At 36.7% G+C, this 24,766-nt stretch overlaps 1 protein-coding gene and 1 pseudogene across 4 annotated transcripts in view; one reads left to right on the top strand and one right to left on the bottom strand.

Moving 5' to 3' along the window:
- The window catches only part of APPL1 (adaptor protein, phosphotyrosine interacting with PH domain and leucine zipper 1), a 62,689-nt gene that overhangs the window by 30,877 nt on the left and 7,046 nt on the right, over positions 1–24,766 (bottom strand). For 3 of the 4 annotated variants that reach the window (XM_077128927.1, XM_077128926.1, XM_077128923.1), the window contains exons 2-7: positions 22,522–22,620; positions 7,000–7,059; positions 6,389–6,460; positions 5,491–5,578; positions 4,093–4,134; positions 3,496–3,554 (exon numbers count right to left, since the gene is read on the bottom strand). In XM_077128927.1, coding sequence (XP_076985042.1) covers positions 3,496–3,554; positions 4,093–4,134; positions 5,491–5,578; positions 6,389–6,460; positions 7,000–7,059; positions 22,522–22,620 — 420 coding nt within the window. The remainder of the gene's footprint in view (positions 1–3,495; positions 3,555–4,092; positions 4,135–5,490; positions 5,579–6,388; positions 6,461–6,999; positions 7,060–22,521; positions 22,621–24,766) is intronic. The other variant, XM_077128924.1, reaches the window with a different exon arrangement.
- On the top strand, positions 9,637–10,430 carry LOC143657025 (vacuolar protein sorting-associated protein 26A pseudogene; annotated as a pseudogene).

Here is a 24,766-nt window from a genome sequence, read left to right on the forward strand (position 1 = left end):
TTCCCTTGAAAATCTATAATGTAATAACCACTGGGATCTCCTCTCTTCCTGCTTTCCTTAGAATATTTCATCAAGAACCAAGAATATTCCAATGACCAACTTTTTATCTACTGCCCCTTGTTCTCCTAAATGCCAGATGCGGCACATCTCCATCTAGGCTCTTTTTATGTGCATTTTATATGTGTGTGTATGTATGTATGAACAAATATAGTGCTGAAATTATAAAAAAATGAAAGACAGTATCTTCCCACACAACTTTCTGCTCCACTTATGTTTATCTTAATTACCCCAGAAGCCATCTAGTCACTGAAGAAATCTAGGACTCATTTTTTTACCACTCCTTGCACCCTAACTCTTGTCAATTCTGCATTTGAAATATCTCTCAAAAATATTCGCTTCTGGGTGGTGTGATGGTGGCTCAGTGGCAGAGTTCTCACCTGCCATGCTGGTGCCTGCCCATGTAAAAAAAAAAATTAAAAATTCCTTCCTCTCCACTTTCAGTAACAACCTTAGCTGATACTCATTACGTCTTTGCAAGCTATATCTATGCCTTTTAATTGGATTCTCTCTAGTCTTATTCCCTTCACATTTCCATTACTATTTTTGTTCTAAAACACAATTGCATAATGGTACTCACCTACTTCAAATCCTCTCGCGGCTACCTACTCCCTCTAAAATAAATTTAAGGTCATTAACATAGTAATTTGGTTCCAAGCTACTTCCTTGACATATCTCACCAAATGAATCCTATGCTTTAGACATAATGTAATAATTATCCTTCCATCATCATCATATTGCTAGAATTTATTGAAAACTTGCTATAAGCCATGTACTCTGCATGCATTACTTTATTTCATCTTCACAACCATTGAGATTTTCTGATAGGGAAATAAAGGTTTGAAGTTAAGTAACTAGCCATGTAACTTCAGGCAAATAAGTGGCAGAGCTGAGATTTGTTCCCAAGCAGTCTGACTCCAGAGCCAGCACTCCTAACCTTTACAGTCTTCTAACCCAACATATGCCTCTGCAAATGCTGTTTATCTTCCAACAAACGTTCTCCCACCCAGCCCAAATGCATAATTTCCCACTCATCCTTCAAGATCCAATGCCAATATCACCCCCTAAAATTGAAGCCTTTCTCTATTCACCAAAGCTAACTGCTACCTTCTCTGTGCTCTCTCAGTACTTTGTAAAGATCTCTTATTATCACATTTAATTCAGTGTTAATCCATGCTTTTTCTTTATCCTTGCACCCTAACAGCTAGTCCAGTCACATGCCTTCACAAAGGAAGCCCTCAACAAATGAGGATTATCGACTCCTTGAGGGCAGGGGTGTAGCCTACTCAGTTAATGCTTCCTCATAGCACTAATACATTGCTTAACATTTAGTGGGTGCTCAATACATTTCTTAAATAAACTTTAAATGGTGAAAGAACGTTTTTTTAAATACCTGAAAAGACAGAGGCAGTGCAAAATGTACCAAAATTTTACCAAACCTTTCATAACTTCTCTAAGGCAAAGGAATTAATGTAGACCTCAAAATGTATGTATTTTACCAATATTGACACCATCAAGTGATCTGTGAACTAAAATTAGAAATGGAAAGCAGAGATCATATAGAAAACAAGAATGTCAAAAAAAGAAGTATGTCAGTTATATCAAAAATATGTTATTTTATAGATAGTAATTCATATTTTAAAACTTTAGCCTATGGTTGAGACTAAAGCAAAAAATGTTTATTTGGTATAGAACTTGTATTTTGACTAGTGCACTTCCTGATATAACTTATATTGACAGTTTAATTGAACATCTGATGGAACCTTGAATAGGGTATGAGATTTTGTTGGTTTGTCCAGACTGATGCCCCCAATAAATCCCACAGTGATTTGACGAGTGAATAAAAAAGTATTTGCAAAGTCCCCTTGGGGGAACGGCAAGAAAGGGGGAAAATTCAACTTCCCCATTTGGAGAATTCCTGATATTCTCGCAAGCAGTGGGGACAACCAAATCAATAGGCTGAGTCCTCAGTTTTGGGGTTTGTTCATATGAAATTTATCCCCACAAAGGATAGGCTAAGCCATTTAAAATTAGGCCTAAGAGTTACCCCAGACAACCTCTTTTGTTGCTCAGATGTGGCCTCTCTCTCTCTCAGCCAACACAGCAAGCAAACTCACTGCCCTCCTCCTCTCTACATGGGACATGACTCCGAGGGGTGTAAACCTCCCTGGCAACAAGGGATAGAAACCCTAGAATGAGCTGGGACTCAGCATCAAGGGATTAAGAAAACCTTCTCAACCAAAAGAGGGAAGACAGAAATGAGACAAAATAAAGTGTCAGTGGCTGAGAGATTTCAAACAGAGTCAAAAGGTTATCCTGGAAGTTATTCCTACGCGTTGCATAGATATCTTCCTTTTAATTTAAAGTGTATTAGGCTAGAGGGAAGTGCCTGAAACTGTAGAGCTGTGTTACAACAACCGTGTTTCTTGAAGGTGATTGTATAATGATATAGCTTCAGTAATGTGACTGTGTGATTATGAAAATCTTGTGTCTGATGCTCCTTTTACCTACAGTATGGAGAGATGAGTAAAACATATGGATTAAAAATAAATAAATAGGGGGAACAAATGTTAAATTTTTTTTAAAAAAGCTATTTTATATCTTTCAAATGAATAGTACATAAGATTTCTGCACTGAACTTTGAAACGAGACTTTTCCTTTATTGTGTAGGAAACAATGTGTAATGATAGCTGTTACACAGTAAATCATACCTATTCATTGATTCCCAAAAGTAGGCACTGTGTCCCTACGAGCAGCTATAGCCAAGGCTGCAGATACTAACTCCTAGGCAAAGAGATCAACACACCCACAAATATCTTATCAGGGGCCTACACATCAAATCTTAGATAAGGCCCGCAAGAGAGAAATGACATTAAGGAACACCAGATGAACTTGTTCATATTCTGTTCTTTGATCTTTACTTGAAGACATTTCTCCTCAATATAGTGCAATAGTTTCTGGATTTCACTACTTGAAGACAGATCGAAAAAATATTTATTCCCTGTAAATGAAAAGGGCCTCATAACAAAACTTCACTGAATTATGTGTGCAACAATTCAACTTTAGAACTACAGAATCTTCAGAAGACATTTCTGTACATACATATGACCAAATAAAGACAGAAACAATACAATGTTATCAAACTACAAAGCAAAAAGAGGCAGTGTTACATACTAGGTATCAATTATATTTTTTGAATAGTTATGTTTGTTCACCTATCAAATTTTGGTAGCAGAAAAATATTTTGTTTAAAGAGACCACCAATTATTTATTTATATTCCATATGGATCAGAGGCTTTGAAACAGCTGGAAAGGAAAAATAAACTAAGAGCAATACACCAAAACATATTAAGTAACTGTTATTACATACTAAAAAACTAGAACATCTAATGAAACACGTGTTAACTGTAATACTGAAGGAATAATTATGTAACCTACCTTGTCATTTTCTCTTTTTTTCGACAATCGGCTATATCTGTTAATGGCAGCATCATGATCTGGAAAACAAAAATGACTGTTAATACTTTCCAAACTTAAATGACTTAAATAGGCTTCATATGTGCACCTTTCTACACAGGAACCAAAGGATGATAAGAACTCCCTGGCCGACACTCATGCCACACAAATGTTCACCATCGCCAATTTCCCTAAATTATGTTTCTATTTATCAAACTGGCAAAAGCACTTATATACCAAGGAAACTGTAGTCCATTAAAAGGTTTTAAAAGCAATTTTTAGGGCATAAAATAGTAAATGATCATTAAAGAAAATATGGACTACACAGAAAAACAAGGAAGACAAAATTATACCACCGACTTACAGATCATGAAGATAGCAAATCACAAGGTTGATTTAATTTCCTTTTAAATTTTTCTTACAATGTAAACAGTATAATTTTGTAACAACCTTGATTTAAACTATGCTCACTTCAACTTTATTTCAGTTAATTTATTTCAGTTATTACACAGAATCTGGCCCAGGATTTGCACAAATAAACCATCATTATAAAAAGTGTTTTAAGTATTCAGAACTTACCATTACTAGCAATCTGAAACACTTCCTTTAATGTGAGTATTTCTGAAAAAGTTCAAAAACAATTTCAGTTCAGCATATTTATGAAATATTTAAAATTTTTTAGAAAACCCCAAAATAATATTTCATGCTTTAACATCCAAGATGAAAAAGTTATTCTTCGTTTCTGCTAGCTAGAACATTTACCACCATTAACAGTTAATTTTAAAATTCACTGCAAATTTATACAAATATTCTGACTTCATTCAGAATCCAATGTATTAATTTTTGTTATTTTTCATAACTCTAATAAGTAGAAACGTTGAATAAGAAATAAAGAACATTTTTAAATAAGGCCATGCCATTAAGCTTCTATTAGATTATGAGAAAAAAAATCTTGTTTTGTGATCTTAGAAATAACCATTCTTGAGGCTTACAACCCCATTTTTATGCCCTTATTTCATGCATAATTTAAATAGTTTACTATCCATTGATATATTGGTTCACTATTTTCATTCTATCTATATATTCTTTAAGTAAGTCTATATGATTGTCCAAGATTGTAAATTATGGAAAAGGAGAGTCAATTGTGTAAAATCCACAATGCATCACCTGATGATGGCCACAAATAAAACTACTAAGTAGTAGACTGCTAGATATACCAGCACTCCTACTTGCCCCTGACCCCAGCTATACACGTATCCCATACCCCTTGTGTCACTGTCCCAGTTCCAGACTTGGTAATACCTCAATGGACTCTTACTACTTCCTAAACCAATATCCTGGACACCAAAACCACTCTATTCCTTAAAGACCTCCAATGGCTTCTCCTTTCTCATAAACTCAAGTTTATCCTCCCTAGCATGACATATAAAACCCTTCAAGATTTAGTCCCAGCTAATCTATTTCTAGATTCATCTCCTGCCATGTACCAACACATCAAACATTACAGCCACACTGACGTTTTCAGCTTTCTCAAAACAACTGTTTTCACAACTGATACTTTCGAACATTCTAGGTTTCTCTAATTGAACAATATCCCCCTTCTCCTGGCAAATTCCTTCTTCTTGTTCAATGTTCACGACCCATCCTTGAGGAAGCCTTTCTGACCCCCTCCTCTGAACCCACATAGCATATAACCATTCCCTAGTTATAAAGACATAGTGCTATATAATTATATGTTTACCAATATCCCTTCTCTAGGGTTTCTCAAAAGAAGGGACACCTTATTCTTATCAGTACTCCTCAATATCTAGTTTGACACCCTGAAGGAGCTCCTATAACTGATTGGTGACTAATGGAGGTAAAAGTGGCACAGGGTAATCAGGAAAGGTAAAGTTAAGGTACAGAGTAGTAACACATTTTATGAGCACTGAGCTTACGGTAACTGATGAGAATGTAAACATAAGCTTGACTTAATACCTTTCAGATCTCTTTCTTTAAACTGGGTAATGGGGAACATCATGGCATCAGCAAGCTGAGTTGAAAGTACCGCATGACAAGAGCTAAGCTAGTAAAAGAAAGACCAAAAAGGTCAAATAACTAACTATACAAAGACAGTTAACCAGGGCTATGCAAGTTAAACAAAATACAGTAAAAAGGTTTTAAGATACTTGTATATAAAAGTAACTAAAAAAGATACCTAGTTTGAAATACACAGTTAAAAAGTTTCAATTTCCTAGAAATATTATTCCCTTTTATCAATCTCCAATGGACAATGTTTTGCTAAAATGAATTACTGAATTACTTAAATAACTTTTACATTACAGTTAAAAGGATCTAGAAAAGACAGAACCAGTAAGTAAAACAGTTATGGACTCTTCCCATAAGGAAAGCCTCTGCACTTTTGCTCCTGCTAACTTTGGGTCATTTTTATGACTTGTTCTGATGACTAGTTTGAGAAATTAAGGATTGATTTTGGCTATTTGAGGCTGGAAAGAATGAGAATTGAACGGTAAAGTGTTGCTTGGTGGCAGAAAAAAGGAACCATAAAGGACCTACCAGTAATTCACAACTTAACTCTTCTCTCCCTATCTGCATCAAGTAATATAATAAAAAAATTTAATGTTACATGAACTGGAAGCGGAGAAAACACATCTATATGATTATTCCTTGAAAATAATTTGTTTTAATTAACGAAGTATTGTTTTGCTGAGACAGCCAACAGGATGTGGAAATAAGGTTTTTCTTTAAATACCATTCTTTATAATAGAGCTTTACTCATCTAACCACAATAATAAAAGCTCCCAATAAAAGCTTAACAACCTAAGTAACTTAATTATAAGACCAATTATTCAAGCAAAATAAAATAAATACCTACTTCATCTATAACTTTTGAAAACTGTTGCAAAGTAGAGCTCATAACTTCATCATCACCTCCCAGTGGAAAACGCTAAAAGAATGAGAAATACAGATGAAGGAGAGGCCCAAGGCTGACAGGTATTTTTGAATGACAGTATTATAATTTACAGTGTTCAGTAACTTCAGAAAACTTCTAAACTTTTTAATAAGTCCTAAAAATATCATTTTAATAAAATAATGTGTGTAATTCACATAATAAAGACATTAATTAGAATGTTTGGTGAGTAACCACTTAACATGGTGTATAGGAACACACCCTGTACTGGGAGTTAAAAGATTTCATGCTTAGATCCAGTTCCTTCAGTAATCAGCTGCATAACCCTGAGCAAGTCGCTGTTTCTTCATTTGTAAAAAAAGAAGAGGTAAACTAGGTAACTTCTGTGTCTAAAAGTAATCATTAAAATGATCTCAATATAAGTGCTATGGTGAAATATCAATGACATGTCAAAATTACACTCTGTGAATTCAGGAACTCTCAAGGATTTCTGAGGAGAAAATCCAGTTTATCTACAAAGGTACTATATCACTGCATATTTTATATTATGCTTTTAAAACTTTCATATACAATACCTGTTTTTCATATTCCTTCAGAAGTTTTGAAGTCAGGTGTGTTGCTGCACTTAATTCATTCTATGGGGAAAAGATTGGCACAATATCACGGCTTAAAAATATTTTTACTTGAAGATACCTAGGCCACTTTTATTTATTATCACAACATAAATACTAAAAAACATGTTTTGTAAACATCTCATTAAATTAGTGGAAAAGGAAATGCCATTAAAGGGCAACTCAAACCAGTTGTGTTCCATGTGTGTTTTTTTCTTTTTGTTTCAGTTTGTTAGCTGATGAAAACTAAGCATTAAATTAAGTATTTTTAGGGAGATGGGACTGAAAGGCAACTGGGCCGGAAATTCCAGGGTGTAAGTGACTGGGAGGGTCTTCTACAACACAACGGAAAGTCCTGTTTGAAAAGTAGAAGAATTGACTCACAGAGAACCAAAGGCAATCCAGCTAGTGCAAAACAGCCTAACGGTCCACTTTCAAATCAGAATTCCGGAGCCGTCAGGGTGCAGAGAGAGATAGGGATTAAGAAGTAGAGCCAAGCCGCATCCCTTGAACAAGTGACTCTTAAGCGGGGTGGCCAATGACCTGCAACTCCTCCAAGCGCCCCACCTCCCCAGACCCATTTCCACCCCACACCCCAACCTGGCACTCTAGCACACCAACCGCAACCCAACCTACCTCTCCAGCTCAAGAGCACAGTCTCTCCCCACCCCTCCCGAGACCTGCCAGCCCACACCCAGCCCCTTGATGCCCCCCTCACCGTGGCTGCTTTCCTGTCCCCTGTAGGCAGGTGCCGACCCATCAAGCCTGCTGGCGCTCACCTTCATACCTAGGCTGCACCCACACTCAGCCCATACAGTCACGCAACCTGCCCCGCCACCCTGAGCTCTGCGCATGTCAGCCCTCTGCTGCTGAGCTCTGTGAACAGGCACTCCAGGCCCCTGCCCCCTAGACCCGCCCACACACACAGCCACATCCTCCTCGCTGGGCACCCACGCATTGTGCACGATCTTTTGACCCCTGCACCCCAACCACCTGCCCCACACATGCGCACACACCCCTTGCCCCACCCCCCAACACAAGTACCCTGTTCCCACAGCTGGCAGGTGCTCATGTGCACATCTATGCTATATAACCCATGCCCTGCACATGAGTGCAGCCCTGCCCCAAACCCCCACCCATTCATACCTGCACACCGGCGCCAGGGCCCCTGGCCACCCGACATCACTCACCCCTGACACACGTCCTACAACCCCTGTGATCTGTGCCCTGCACCTACATACTTGCAAATTTGCATACCAGGCCCCCTACCCCTGCACAAGGACACACCCACAACCTGCCCTCCCTGTGCTCTGACCTCTGTGGCACATAGCCCACACCCTGATACCTACAACCCCCACATGTCACACATCCACCACATCCTGCCTACCTTCGTGCATCTGCACAGTATCACCTATCCACCTGCCGCCGTGCCCTAACTTTGTCTGTGACCCCCATGCTGCACCCTGCTCCTGCGCTCCAAGGGCTGCCGGAGATGCACCGTCCCCACAGCCCCACACCGTGCATGTCTCCACAACTCCCCACCCCATACCCCATGCTCACAGGCACCAGCAAAGCATCCCAGACCCGTGCCTATAACTGCACTACAGCCCATCACTGCACTATTGTACCCAGGCCCATGACCAGCATCTGCTCCACATCCATACCTCAAATACAAAGCTTTAGACTACTGAAGGAAATCAATTTCCAAAGTAACTCTATCAAGATATTCACAAGCCTCAAAGGCAACAGAAGATCACTAAGCATATGAAGATACAGTCAAAGCCCAGTCTAATGACTAAACTAAAATACTGAAGGAACACAGACTTCGGAACAACTAGTCAAAGATATTCATAAAACTCTACTAAATAAAATAAATGGGATGGCTAATGACATAAAAGAGATCAAGAAGATACCAGAAGACATAAAGAGGAATTTGAAAGAATAAATTAAAAATAGCAGATATCACAGAGTTTAAAGATGCTGCAGATCAATTAAAATAAACTAGAGACACACAACAGCAGATGTGAAAAGAAGAAAGAAAGAATAAATGAACTAGAGGACAAGGCAACTGAATCCGAATACATAAATAAGCGAATGCAAAAAAAAAAAAAAAAAAGGAAAAATTTGAATTGGATCTCAAGGGAATGACCGACAAAACAAAGAACACAAATATAAGAATCATCAGTGTTCCAGATGGATAAAAGAGGAGTAAAGGGCTAGGAAGATTAGTTGAGAATAAAGTGGGGGGGGGGGGGGGAACTTACCAACCCTTACAAAGGAAATTTATGTGCAAATCCAAAAAGCCAAATGAACTCCAAATAGAATAAATCCAAATAGGCCTTCCCCAAGACATATACTAATCAGTCTAACAAATGTTGAAGAGAAGCAGAAAATCCTGAAAGCCGCAGGAGGAAAAACTATCTACTACATACAGGAGAAATCACATAAGACTGAGTTTGGACTGGTCAAGTGGTACTATGGAAGTGAAAAGGAAGTGGTATATTTAAGATCCTGAAAGTGGTGCTGGGACAGTGGGAGCCAAGACTGGGAGTTCGGAGGGAAGAGGAGTGAAGTGGGGAGGACACGGTGGCACCACTAACAATGAGTTTTCTTGGAGGCTTTTTTGTTCTCATTTTTGAGACTGATGTTGTCCTTAATGGTGGGAAAACCAGGAAAATGGCAGAAATGAAAATTGAAGATGGGAAAGTAGAAAAACACTATCTTTTCTATGATGGAGAATCTGTTTCAGGAAAGGTAAACTTAGCCTTTAAGCAACTGAAAAGAGGCTAGAGCACCAAGGAATTAGAACTGAACTTGTAGGTCAAATTGAACTTTTCAATGACAAGAATAACAGTCATGAATTTGTAAACCTACTGAAAGAACTGGTCTTATATGGAAAACTGACTCAGAGCAGAAGTTATGACTTCGAATTCATACAAGTTGAAAAGCCAAATGAATCTTACTTGGTGCCAATATCCACTTAAGGTTTTTTCTTAAAGTGACGATAGTAAGAAGACTGACAGACTTGGCAAAAGAGTATGATCTTATTGTTCACCAGCTTGCCACCTATCCTGACTAAATAATTCTATTAAAATGGAAGTGGGCTTTGAAGATTGCCGACACACAGAATTTGAATATAATAAATCAAAGTATCATTTAAAGGATGCGACTGTTGGAAAAATGTACTTTTTATTAGTAAGAATAAAAATCCAACATATAGCTACAACTGATCAAAAAAGAGATCACAGGGATTAGACCCAGTATAACAACAGAAACAGAAACAATTGCCAAATATGAAATAATGGATGGTGTACAGTAAAAGGTAAATCAATTCCAATAAGACTATTTTTAGCGGGATATGACCCAACTCCAACAATGAGAGATACGAACAAAAACTTTTCAATAAGGTACTTTTTGAACCTAGTCCTTGTTGATGAGGAAGGGAGAAGGTACTTCAAGCAGCAGGAGATCACTTTATGGAAAAAAGCACCTGAAAAACTAAGGAAACAGAGAACAAATGTCCACCACTGATTGGAATCTCCAGAATCATAGGCATCTGCTGAACAGCCTGAAATGTGAACTGAATAGGAGGAAAAAAAGAAGAACAAAAAATTCCTGTAATTATTCAGATTAAGTTCAGCAAGTTGAAGATGGTTGCAGCACGTAGGGGTAAAAGTCTAAAACTCCATTTATAATAGGCTTCCTTTAACCTACAGTGCTGCATATATTTTATGATATAACTAAATGTTCTTCATGTACATACATTTTAAAAAGTGCTTTCTTTGGGACACTGGAACTTTCTTAAGCTGCCTTTTTTTTTTTAATTAACTGCACTTTGATTTGATGATAAGCACTCAGTCATACTTAAGCATAAATATTAAAGATTTTTCCTGTGAGTAGGCTGGTTATAATTTTGCTTTCTTTCTGCATAGTGTTGATTATAAATATTTTTCTCCCTTTTCATGCAAGTGAGTATTTATTCTTTTCATGCAGAAACATATTTTATGTCCAAGTAAAATGAGAAAATCTTAATAGCCCTTATATTGTGCAAAGATTTAAAACAGCATCTTAATTTTTTAAAACAACTAAATTGTTTTTACATAAGTTTGAGAAACACATATGGAGTGTTTAATTATAGGTGCCTCTGAGTCTACCATTCCATGGCTTCCTGAATTTGTATCCTCTTAGAAGTCTTCTGTCATGTGAATATTAAATTTTTTTTCAAGGGGAAAAAAAAAAAAGATCCTGAAAGAGAAAGACTTCCAACCAAGAATTCTGTTACCTAGCCAAACTGTCCTTCAAAACTGAGGGATATGGTTAATCCCAAAGTGATTTGGACAGTGAATAAAGAAGTATTTGCAAAGTCCCTTGGAGGGAATGGAGAGAAAGGGGAAAATAGTCAACTTCCCCATTTGGAGATTTTCTGACAGGATTTTCTCACACGCAGTGGGGACAACCAAATCAGCATGGCAAGCAGTCAATCCTGGGGTTCACTTTTATGAAACTTATCCCTGCAAAGGATAAGTTAAGCCTACTTAAAATCAGTCCTAAGAGTCACCTACAGAGAACCTCTTTCGTTGCTCAGATGTGCCCTGTCTCTAAGTTGACACAGCAAGTGAACTCACTGCCCTCCTGCCTATGGGGACAACTCTCGGGTATAAATCTACCTGGCAACGTGAGATAAGATGGGACATGGGACCCAGCATCATAGGACTGAGAAAGCCTACCTGATCAAAAGGGGTAAGAGAGAAATGAGACAAAATTAAGTTTCAGTAGCTAAGAGATTTGAAACAGAGTTGAGACGTTATCCTGGAAGTTATTCTTATGCATTTAAGAATAGATATCCCTTTTCAGTTTATAGTATATTGGAGTGGCTAGAGGGAAGCAGTTGAAACTGTAGAGCTGTGCTCCAGTAGCCATGTTTCTTAAAGTTGACCGTATAATGATACAGCTTTTATAAATGTGACTGCGTGATTGTGAAAACCTCGTGTCTGATGTTCCTTTTATCTATGGTATAGACAGATAAGTTTTTAAAAAATGGATAAAAAATAAATAAATAATTGAAGGAACAAAGGTTAAAATAAATTGAGTAGATTGAAATACTAGTGGTCAAAGGAGAGGGATGGGTAAGGGGTATGGTATATATGAGTTTCTTTTTCTTTTTTATTTCTTTTGCTGGAATGATGCAAATGTTCAAAAAGATGATCATGGTGATGAATATACAACAATGTGATGATTCATGATCCACTGACTACACACCATTTATGGAATGTTTGTATGTTAAGAATGTTTATATGTTAAGTTTTTACAATAAAAATATTAAAAGAAAAAAAAACTGAGGGAGAGATTAAAATTTTCACAAACAAATGCTGAAAGAATTTGTCAACAAGAGACCAGCCCTACAAGAAATACTAAAGGGAGTTCTGCCAGCTGAAAGAAAAAAAAAAAAAAACAGACAGAAGAGGGATGTCTAGAGGAGAACACAGAACTGAAGAACACCAGAGTAAAGATAACTTAAAGGATAAAAAGAGAGAGAGGGAAAAGAATATACAGATTTAACAAATAAAATCCAAAGGATAAGATGGTAGATCCAAGAATCACATTTAACCATTATATGAAATTCTACAAAGGTTCCATGTACTTGGGTAACTTTTCAGAAACCTACCACCTCCAGATGGGTCCCTGGACCAGATAAGTCCTGAAATGCAGAGGGACCAGCTGCTCCAGAACATCAACTGTTCCATCCCCCTATCCCATACTACTGACAACCCCTTTCAACATGAAAAAGTTAGAATGGACATAGCCCAAATACCCCTAAAGAGTGGGAGAAAGATCAGAGGTGATGGTAGAGTTATATAGAGAAGGTAGGGTTAAACAAATGAGTATGAGTGCTGAATCATTATACTGATATTTCTTTTAGTCTCCAGTACCTTAGAGCAGCTCAAAGTAAAAACCTAAAACTGTGGAACTGTAACTCATAACAAACCCTGAAATCTTTACTACAACTAATTGTTGGGATGTACTTTGAAATTTATTGCTTTTTTGTATATATCTTACTTTTCACAAAAAAAGAAAAAAAGAGATGGAGGAGTATAACAGCGAAGACAGGATTTAACAAACAAGTATGACTGCTGAATATTATATTGATATTTCTTTGGCCTCCAGTATCTCAGAGCAGCTAGAAGAAAAAACAAAAAATCGTGGAACTATAACCCACACTAAACTTTAAAATCTGTTCTATAACTACTTGTTAAAATGTACTTGGAAATTTATTGCTTTTTTTTTTGTATATATGTTATATTTCACAATAAAAAAAGCTAAAATTAAAAAACTGTCTTTACAGTAATAACTGAAAGTTAATGGACTAAATCTATCAGTTAAAAGATACAGATTGGCAGAATGGGTTAAGAAATATAATCCAGCTATATGCTGCTTACAAGAGACTCATCTTAGACATACGGACACAAATAAATTGAAAGCAAATGGATGGAAAAGATGTTCCATGTAAGCTGTAACCAAAAGAAAGCAGAAGCAGCTATAATAATATCAGACAAAAAAGACTTTAAATATAAAGACATCATAAGAGACAAAGAAGGTCATCATATATTAATAAAAGGGACAATTCACCAAGAAGAAGTAATAATCATAAATGTTAATACTCCCAATCAAAGAGCTCCAAAGTACATAAGACAAACACTATCAAAACTGAAGGGAGCAACAGAGGTTTCAACAATAATAGTAATAGACTTCAATACACCACTCTCCTCTATAGACAGAACAACCAGACAGGATCAATAAAGAAATAGAGAACTTAAAACAATTTGATAGATGAATTAGATCTAACAGACATATATAGATTGTTAAACCACAAAACACTAGGATATACATTCTTCTCTAGTTCTCATGGAACATTCTCTATGATAGATCATATGCTGGGGCACAAAATAGGTCTCTATAAATTTAAAAACACGGAAATTGTTCGAAGTACTTTCTCTGATCACTATGGAATGAAGCTGAAAATCAATAATTACCAAAAAACAAGATTAAGTAACACACTCTTAAATAAACAGTGGGTCAAAGAAGAAATTGCTAGAGAAATCAGTAGCTATCTGGAGACAAATGAAAATATCAGAACTTCTGGAATGCAGCAAAGGCTGTGCTGAGAGGGAAATTTATTACCCTAAATTCCTTTATTAAAAAAGAAGAGCAAAAATCAAGGACTTAACTGCTCACCTGGAGGAACGTGAGAAAGAACAGCAAATTAACCTCAAAGAGAAGAGAAATAAAGACTAATGCAGAGCTAAATGAACAGGAGAACAAAAGAACAATAGAAAGATCAATAAAACCAAAAGTTGGTTCTTTGAGAAAATCAATGGACCACTGGCAAGGCTGACAAAGAAAAAAAGAGAGAGGATACAAATAAACAAAATCAGAAATGACAGAGGGACCATTACCACAGACCTTGAAGAAATAAAAAAAAATTCATAAGAGAATACTACAAACAACTATATGCCTAGAAACTAGACAACTTAGATAAAATGAACAAATTTCTAGAAATACACCAACAAGCTACACTGACTCAAGAAGAACATATCTCAACCAACCAATCAGAAGTAGAGATTTAACCAGTTATCAAAAATCTTCCTACAAAGAAAAGCCCAGGGCCAGATGGCTTCTAGGAGAATTTCATCAAACATTCCAAAAAGAACACCAATTCTGCTCTTTTTCCAAAAAATTGAGGAAAAAGGAATACTACCTGACTCATTTTATGAAGCTTACATCATTTTAATACCAAAGCAGGGTAAAGATACTATAAGAAAGGAAAACTACAGGTCAATCTCCCTAATGAACAAAGAAGCAAAAATTCAGAACAATATACAATAGCAAATCGAATCCAACAACACATTAAAAGAATTATACACAGAACAGCAACTAAAGAAACAGAAACAATACGAAACAGCTCCCGGAGCCACGAAAGACACCAAAAAGACAGCATACCCCATTCTGGAACGGCTGAACGGGCAGGGAGAATCCGCTGCGGTGAGATACCCGAGAGGCGCGCGTTTTCCCGGCCGGCGCAGCTGGCGACTGGGGTCCCCTCCACGCACGTGGCTCCCCGGTCTGACTGGGAACGTTGGATAGCGGGGCCCTCCCGCCATGCTTGGCGTCTCGGGCCAGCTGGGCAATTTGGACCGGCACTCCCCCAAGCCGCGGCGGCCGGCAACCCCCCCCTCCACACGCGGTTTCCCGGGCCGACTGCAAGATTTGGATTGGCAAGTTAAAGGAGCCACAGCATCTTTTACTGGTGGGACCCGCAGACAGACGAGCGCCATGAGCGCCACCTACTGGGCAGGAAAAGAAAAACAGAGCCCAGAGATTTCACAGAAAAACCTTTCAACCAGCCGGGTCCCACACCCAGGGAAATCTGATCAAATGCCCAGACACCAGCAGAAAATAATGGATCATGCTCGGAAAATTGAAGATATGGCCCAGTCAAAGGAACAAACCAATAGTTCAAATGAGATACAGGAGCTGAGACAACTAATGCTGAATATACAAACAGAAATGGAAAAACTCTTCAAAAACCAAATCAATAAAGTGAGGGAGGACATGAAGAAAACATGGGCTGAACAAAAAGAAGAAATAGAAAATCTGAAAAAACAAATCACAGAACTTATGGGAGTGAAGGGCAAAGAAGAAAAAATGGAAAAAACAATGGATACCTACAATGGTAGATCTAAAGAGACAGAAGCTACAATTAGTGAACTGGAGGATGGAACATCTGAATTCCAAAAAGAAACAGAAACTATAGGGAAAAGAATGGAAAAACTTGAGCAGGGGATCAGGGAACTGAATGACAATATGAAGCGCACAAAATATACGTGTTGTGGGTGTCCCAGAAGGAGAAGAGAAGGGAAAAGGAGGAGAAAAACTAATGGAAGAAATTATCACTGAAAATTTCCCAACTCTTAAGAAAGACCTAAATTTACAGATCCAAGAAGTACAGCGCACCCCAAAGAGAATAGACCCAAATAGGCGTTCTCCAAGACACTTACTAGTTAGAATGTCAGAGGTCAAAGAGAAAGAGAGGATCTTGAAAGCAGCAAGAGAAAAACAATCTGTCACATACAAGGGAAACCCAATAAGACTATGTGTAGATTTCTCAGCAGAAACCATGGAGGCTAGAAGACAGTGGGATGATATATTTAAAATACTAAAAGAGAAAAACTGCCAACCAAGACTCCTATATCCAGCAAAATTATCCTTCAAAAATGAGGGAGAAATTAAAACATTCTCAGACAAAAAGTCACTGAGAGAATTTGTGACCAAGAGACCAGCTCTGCAAGAAATACTAAAGGGAGCACTAGAGTCAGATACGAAAAGACAGAAGAGAGAGGTATGGAGTAAAGTGTAGAAAGAAGGAAAATCAGATATGATACATATAATACAAAAGCCAAAATGGTAGAGGAAAATACTATCCAAACAGTAATAACACTGAAAGTTAATGGACTGAATTTCCCAATCAAAAGACATAGACTGGCAGAATGGATTACGACCCAGCAATACCACTGCTAGGTATCTACTCAAAGGACTTAAGGGCAAAGACACAGAAGGACATTTGCACAGCAGTGTTTATAGCAGCATTATCTACAATTGCAAAGAGATGGAAACAGCCAAAATGTTCATCAACAGAGGAGTGGCTAAACAAACTGTGGCGTAGACCTATGATGGAATATTATGCAGCTTTAAGACAGGATAAACTTATGAAGCATGTAATAACATGGATGGACCTAGAGAACATTATGCTGAGTGAGTCTAGCCAAAAACTAAAGGACAAATACTGTATGGTCCCACTGATGTGAACCGACATTCCAGAATCAGCTTGGAATATGTCATTGGTAACAGAGACCAGCAGGAGTTAGAAACAGGGTAAGATAATGAGTAATTGGAGCTGAAGGGATACAGACTGTGCAACAGGACTAGATAAAAAAAACTCAAAAATGGACAGCACAATAATACCTAAGTGTAATGTAACTATGTTGGAAAACTGAATGAAGCTGCACCTGAAATATAGTTTTTTGTTTGTTTGTATCTTTTGTTTTTGTTTTTTTCTTCTTCCTTTTTTATATATATATATTTTTTTATTAGTATTATTACTTTAATTCTCTTCTCTATATTAACATTCTATATCTTTTTCTGCTGTTTTGCTAGTTCTTTTCCTAAATCGATGCAAATGTACTAAGAAATGATGATCATACATCTATGTGATGATACTAAGAATTACTGAGTGCATGTGTAGAATGGAATGATTTCTAAATGTTGTGTTAATTTCTTTTCTTTTTTTTTGATTAATAAAAAAAATTTAAAAAAAAAAAAAAAAAGAATTATACACTACAACTAAGTGGGGTTTATACCAGCAATGCAAGAATGGTTCAACACAAGAAAATCAATTAATGTAATACAGTACATTAACAAATTGAAAGGGAAAAATCACATAATCATCTCAATAGATGCAGAAAAAGCATTTGACAAAATTCAACATCCTTTTCTGATATAAACACTTCAAAAGATATGAATCAAAGTTAACTTCTTCAATATGATACAGGGCACAGATGACAAACCCATAGCCAGCATTGTACTCAATGGAGAGAAACTGAAAGCTTTCCCTCTAAGATCCAGAACGAAACAAGGATGACTTCTGTCACCGTATCTTTCAACACTGTACCAGAAGTTCTAGCTAGAGCAATTAGGCAGGAAAAAGAAATAAAGGACATCCAAATTGGAAAGGAAGAAGTAAAACTTTCATTATTTGCAAATGACATGATACTATACTTGGAAAATCCTGAGAAATCTACAAGGTTATTTGAGTTAATAAATTCAGCAAAGTGGCAGGACATAAAATTAACGTGCAAAAATCAGAAATGTTTCTATACACAAGTAATGACTTGAGGAGTCAATTAAGGAAAAAATTCCCATCCAAAATAGCAAATAAAAGAATCAAGTATCTGTCAATGGCTGAGAGATTCCAAACAGAGTCAAGAGGTTATCCTGGAGGTTATTCTTACGCATTGAGTAAATATCACCTTGTTATTCAAGATGTAATGGAGAGGCTGGAGGGAACTGCCTGAAAATGTAGAGCTGTGTTCCAGTAGCCATGTTTCTTGAGGATGACTGAATAATGATATAGCTTTCACAATGTGATTGTGTGATTGTGAAAACCTTGTGTGATGCTCCTTTTATCTACCTTGTCAACAAAGGAGTAGAACATATGGAATAAAAATAAATAATAGGGGGAACAAATGTTAAAATTAAAAAAAAAATGCTAGTGATCAGTGAAAGCGAGGGGTAAGGGGTACGGTAGGCATAATCTTTTTTTTTCTGTTTTCGTTTTATTTCTTTTTCAATTGTCTTTATTTCTTTTTCGGAATGGATGTAAATGTTCTAAGAAATGATGAATATGCAACTAAGTGATGCTATTGTGAATTACTGATTATGTAAATGCTTTATTTCGTTTGTTAATTTTTTTAAATTAACAAATAAATTTAAAAAAAGAATCAAGTATCTAGGAATGAACTTAACTAGGGACATAAAGGACTTGTACACAGAAAACTACACAACATTGCTAAAAGAAATCAAAGTTCTAAATAGGTGGAAAGACAATTATTCATGTTCATGGATAGGAAGGTTAAATCAAAGACGTTCTAAATGGGCGGAAAGACAATTCATGCTCATGGATAGGAAGGTTAAATATAGTTAAGATGTCAATTCTACCCAAATTGATCTTCAAATTCAGTGCAGTACCAAACAAAATTCCAACAACCTACTTTGAAGACTTGGAAAAATTAGTTACCAAATTCATCTGGAAGGGAAAGAGACCCCAAATAGTTAAATGCATCTTTAAAAAGAAGAATGAAGTGGGAGGATTAACACCTCTTGATTTTAATCAAGCTTCATAATGAAGCTACAGTAGTCAAAACAGCATAGTACTGGCACAAAGGTCAATAGACTCAAATCAAGAGTACAGAAATAGATGACCAAATCTATGGTCAACTGATCTTTGACAAAGCCCCCAAATCCACTGAACTGGGAAAAAATAGTCTTTTCAATAAATGAGCATGGGAAAACTGGATATTAATAGTCAAAAGAATAAAAGGACTTTTTCATTACACCCTATACAAAAATTAACTCAGAGTAGATCAAACACCTAAATATAAGAACCAGCACCATAAAGCTACTAGACGAAAATGTAGGGAAACATCTTCAAGATCTAGTAATAACAGGTAACTTTACACCCAAGGCACAAGCAACAAAAGAAAAAATAAATGGGAACTCCTCAAAATCAAATGCTTTTGTGCCTCAAAAAACTTCGTCAAAAAGGTGAACAGGCAGCCAACTCAATGGGAGAAAATATTTGGAAATCACACACTGGATAAAGATCTGATATCCTGTATACATAAAGAAATCATATAACTCAACAACAAAAGAACAAACAACCTAATTATAAAATGGGTTAATGATATGAATAGGCATTTTTTTTGAAGACCAAATACAGATGACTAAAAAGCATATGAAGAGATGCCTATTTTCATTAGCTGTAAGGTAAATGCAGATCAAGACTACAATGAGATACCACCTCACACCTATAAGAATGGCTGCTCTTAAACAAAAGAAAACTACAAATGTTGGGGAGGATGTGGAGAAATTAGGACACCTATGCCCTGCTGGTGGGAATGTATAATGGTTCAGCCTCTATGGAAGACAGTTTGGTGGTTCCTTAGGAAACTTAAAATCAAGCTGCCCTATGACCTGGCAATACCACTACTCAGTATATACCCAGAAGAGCTGAAAGCAGTGACACAAACAGACAGTTTCACACTGATGTTCATAATAGCATTATTCACAATCACCAAAAGATGGAAACAGGGCCATGGTGGCTCAGCAGGCAAGAATGTCCGCCTGCCATGCCAGAGGTCCTGGGTTCGTTTCCGGGTGCCTGCCCATGTTAAAAAAAAAAAAAAGTAAAAAGATGGAAACTATCCAAGTGCCCATCAATAGATGAGTGGATTAACAAAATGTGATATATACATAGGATGGACTATTATGGAGCAGTAAGATGAAATGACATCCTGAAGCACATGATGAGATGGGTGAGTCTTGAGAACATAATGCTGAGTGAAATAAGCCAGACACAAAAGGACAGATACTGTATGATTTCACTTTAATGACTATGATAATCAGAGGCTTAAAATATAGGGGACCTAGAGATACAGGAAGCTAGAGACGGGTGAACAGTTAGCTAAAGAGGATGAACTCAAATGTAAAGGAAATTTTATTTCTGGATTTCGATAGGCTATTTTATATATGTATAACCTGGTATTTAGAGATAAAAACAAAGTTGATCAGGTCGGGATTAAGGTAATTCAGAATACAGAGGTAAGGAAGAAATTGTCTATATTTTAGAACCACATATACTCTTTGAGACCATTGGAAGAAAGGGCTTTTTGTCTGGAACTGAAATTTTCTGTAGTGCACAATCTAATTCAACCTATCTGTATAGCTCATTTGAACAGCTGAAATGCAGGGAGCACAGAATATGAAAGAGGTCCTTTAATCCTGTATAGATTATTGTAATGCCTGGAAACATGCTAGAGTATATTAAGGAGATAGTCAAAAAGTATTGGTAAAGTCCCCTGAGGGAGGGGAGAAAGAGTATGGAACTATTAAACCTTACCATCAGGGAATCTCCTGATACTGTGGCAAACTTTAGGGACACCCAAATCAATAGCCCATGCCTGGATCACGAGGCTTACTCTTGTGAAACTTGCATAGGTAGCAGAAAAGCTTAGACTACCTATAGGCATGCCTAACAGTTACTTCTGGAGGATCTCTTTTGTTGCTCAGATGTGGTCTCTCTCTAAGCCCAACTCTGCAAGTGAAATCATTACCCTTCTCGCTATGTGGGACATGACATCCAGGGGTGAAAGTCTCCCTGGTGGCATGGAGATGACTCCCAGGGATAAGTTCAGCCCTGGCACCATGGGAACAACAATGCCATTCTGACCAAAAGGGGGAAAAGAAGTGTAAAATACAAGGTATCAGTGGCTAAGAGAGTTCAAATAGAGTCGAGAGGCTACCCTGGAGGTCACTCTTACATAAGTTTCTGTTAAACACTGCTACCTACCACAATTTGCCAATCCCCAACCAAAACCATTTCAGCCAATCCTAAAGAATACGTAGGGCATTATGTAAGATTCTACAAAGGTTCCATGCACTAGGGTAACTTTCTGGAAACCTACAACCACCAGAGAGGTCTTTGGATAAATCCTGAAACGGAGAGGGACCAGCCTCTCTAGAACATTAACTAGTTCCATCCCGCTATCCCATATTATCTACGGCCCTCTCCAATATGAAGAAGTTAGAATGGGCATAACCCAAATACCCCTAAAGAATGGGAGAAAGATCAAAGGTGATGGTGGAGTTATACAGAGAAGGTAAGATTTAACAAATGAGTATGATTGCTGAATCATTATATTGATATTTCTTTTAGTCTCCAGTATGTTAGAGCTGCTAGAAGTAAGAACCCAAAATTGTGGAATTGTAACCCCTAACAAACTCTGAAATCTGCGGTCATGATCAAAATGTGGTAAATCCATTAATATAATCTAAATAATGAAGTCATATGAAGGAGATACTTTTGAGTTAGAAGTTTTTTTCACTGATAGACATAATGAGAAAAATTATATTTCTTTCACATAATTATCCCTGTTAATGAATCAAATCTCAGAAGGCTTATCACAAGGAAAAAAATAAACTATCACAGCAACTTGTAAACACATGAGGAAAATGTGAATCTAGAAAGGAAAGAAAATAAAAAAGGAAAAATTGAAACTTATACATTTCATCAATTCCAGAGGAAATATATCATGGAACCCAGGCTGCTCCCAAGGAATTAGGTTACATAAACACAGCCTCAAATTTAATATGCCTGTTCAACAAAAAAATTTAGACATACCTTTATTCAATTCCTCTCTCCCATCCCAAACTAGTTATAATATCTAATTTTTAATACCTAATTCTAACTAAATAAAGGCAAACGACTTTCAAATTCTCTACCCAAGAAGATCAAATATCTCATTGAATTAAAAACATCTTCAAGGAAAAAACTGGTGATAGCATGAGGTTTTCAGTCAAATTTAGGGAAAGAATGATTACTGCAATAAGTTTCAATAAGCTTCCCCCCTTAATATTTTTGTTGGGGGGGGAACGAAAGATGCTCCCATTTTTATCACTTTTGTAGTACTACAAACTACAAAATAGTAGTAAAATGTGAACTCTGTGGTACAAAATAATTAATGTTTTTTCATCCATCCATTCAATGAGCCATGGACAGAGCTTGGCACCAGTAAACAAGATAAACTATCTCTGTCCTTAGGGAACTTAAAGGTCCATTTAAAAAAAGCATTGATTTAGCCTTCGACTTTTTACCTGGGCATCATAAATCCGATGCATAGCTTGATACAGTTGGTTCATATAGTTGGAAATAGCTGCAGCATCTTCTTCAAATACACCCAGTAAAGACCTTGTCTGTATAAAATAAAGGCAATAAAATTACATTAATCATTATAAATCAGACAGAATTTTTTTTTTCTAAAGGAAGCTAAAATCCTAGCATATTAGCGCTCCAGTTATTGTGAGTTTTAATCTACATTCTTTGTTTTGGTATTATTGTCAATGCCAGGAAGCCAGAGTCCTTTGCTCTCAGTTTCACTTCATTAAAACAAGATTTTTACAATTACATTCCACAAACATTACAAGGCACAACAAAGGTATATTTTTTTATGAATTAAAATTCTGTAGAACAAATTGGCGGGCCGCGGTGGCTCAGCGGGCAAGAGTGCTTGCCTGCTATGCCGGAGGACCTCGGTTCGATTCCCGGCCCCAGCCCATGTAAAAAACAAACAAACAAACAAAATATAATAAAAAAAACAAGAAAATGTTTAAAGATGTTTCCCTTTCTTCCTCCCTTCCTTCCTTCTATCCTTCCTTCCTTCTCTGTCTTTCCTTCCCTTCCTCCCTCTCTTAAATAAAAAAAAAATAAAAAAAAAAATAAAAAAATTCTGTAGAACAAATCAACAGAAACATTTAAAGCTAACTTAACAGAATACGATGTATAAATATTTCAAATGCATTATTTCAAGATAACTTACGATGATTATTTCTCTTTTTTCATGATCTCGTCTAGTAATGTCAAACCCTTCCCCACCCCAATTCAAAATAATACCACAGTACATTAGAACCATTCCGTCCTCAACATGGCTGACTCGTCAGCCTATAAAATGCTAACTAGATTTTTCTGGATGCAGAATTTGGGATTATTTTTACTTTCTTCTTTATATTTTTCTATATTGTTTGGCTTTTTATTTCACTATAAACATGTAAAATTACCTTCATTCAAGAAGTGAAAACCTATCAGTAAGTAAACATTAAAAATGTCAATAAAAATGATGAGTGGGGTGGGCCGCGGTGGCTCAGCGGGCAAAGTGCTTGCCTGCTATGCCGGAGGACCTCGGTTCGATTCCCGGCCCCAGCCCATGTAACAAAAACGGAGAAACAAAAATACAATAAAACAAGAAAGTGTTTAAAGATGTTTCCCTTTCTTCCTTCCTTCCTTCCTTCTATCCTTCCTTCCTTCTCTCTGTCTTTCCTTTAAAAAAAAAAAAAAAAAAAATGATGAGTGAAAAACAAAGGTCAGTGATAAGGAATCCAGCACATCAGGGGTAAGATGTGTTCAATATCCTACACCCCAAACCAGGAATTATTTTGGAAAAATTATAATACCAGCAACCACTGAGATAAATGCAGCTTAAAATCTAAAACAAAATCTTGTATTTTTACTCTAAAAACAATTTATTTTCCAGCCCTAGAAACTAGGGGGTGAGGGAAACTCTGTTTCTTAACTTCCCCTTTTTAGGAGGAAGCTAAAAGTATGCTTTTTTGGTTTGGTTTTGAAAAAAAAGGTGCAAAATCATTACACCAGTAAATGAAATATATGATCTCAGTCCTCTACTTCCCCAAGGCTCACAGAGATTTGGATTTGAAAGGGTCTTTTTAGCTCTAGTGTCTCAATCCCATTCCCCATATTATTGCAGGTGTAAAAAAAAAAAAAATCCAAAATCATGTTTTGCTCGTACCACTCTTAAGAAGAATCTGACAGTTTGATTTTTTTCCAAAAATGGATAATTCCAGTTCAAGGAAATAAACATTTATGTAAAACCTGCAACGTAATTAAATTTAGAGAGCTCTTTTTTTAAAGTTACTAATATCAAGTTCAACATTGTTAAATTACTGTTTAAAGTCAGCAGCTTATAAAAATAGAATCAACATGGTATCACTTCCCTGAATCTAAGATGGCATCCATCATAAGATGTACTATTATTTTATGTCTTACTAAAAACAAACCCCAAAATATTGGCAATTAGGCTACGATGCAAGGTTTTCTTATTTTATATTTATGGAACAAGCACAGAGTTTTATCATATAAAGCTCTCATGAAAACATAAAAAGGAAAAAACAAGCAGCATCAATTTAATGTATTTCTAAAACATCACATTCAGAATTCAACTGTTGCAAACTACTTTTTGACTCAGAATCATCCACAGCCATGCGTTCTCATCCAATATTATTCTCTGCTCTATGATGAGATGATAAGTGTTACAATTTTGGAATGAAA

This window comes from Tamandua tetradactyla, chromosome 15 (genome assembly GCF_023851605.1).
Source record: "Tamandua tetradactyla isolate mTamTet1 chromosome 15, mTamTet1.pri, whole genome shotgun sequence".
NCBI classification, from domain to species: Eukaryota; Metazoa; Chordata; class Mammalia; order Pilosa; family Myrmecophagidae; genus Tamandua; species Tamandua tetradactyla.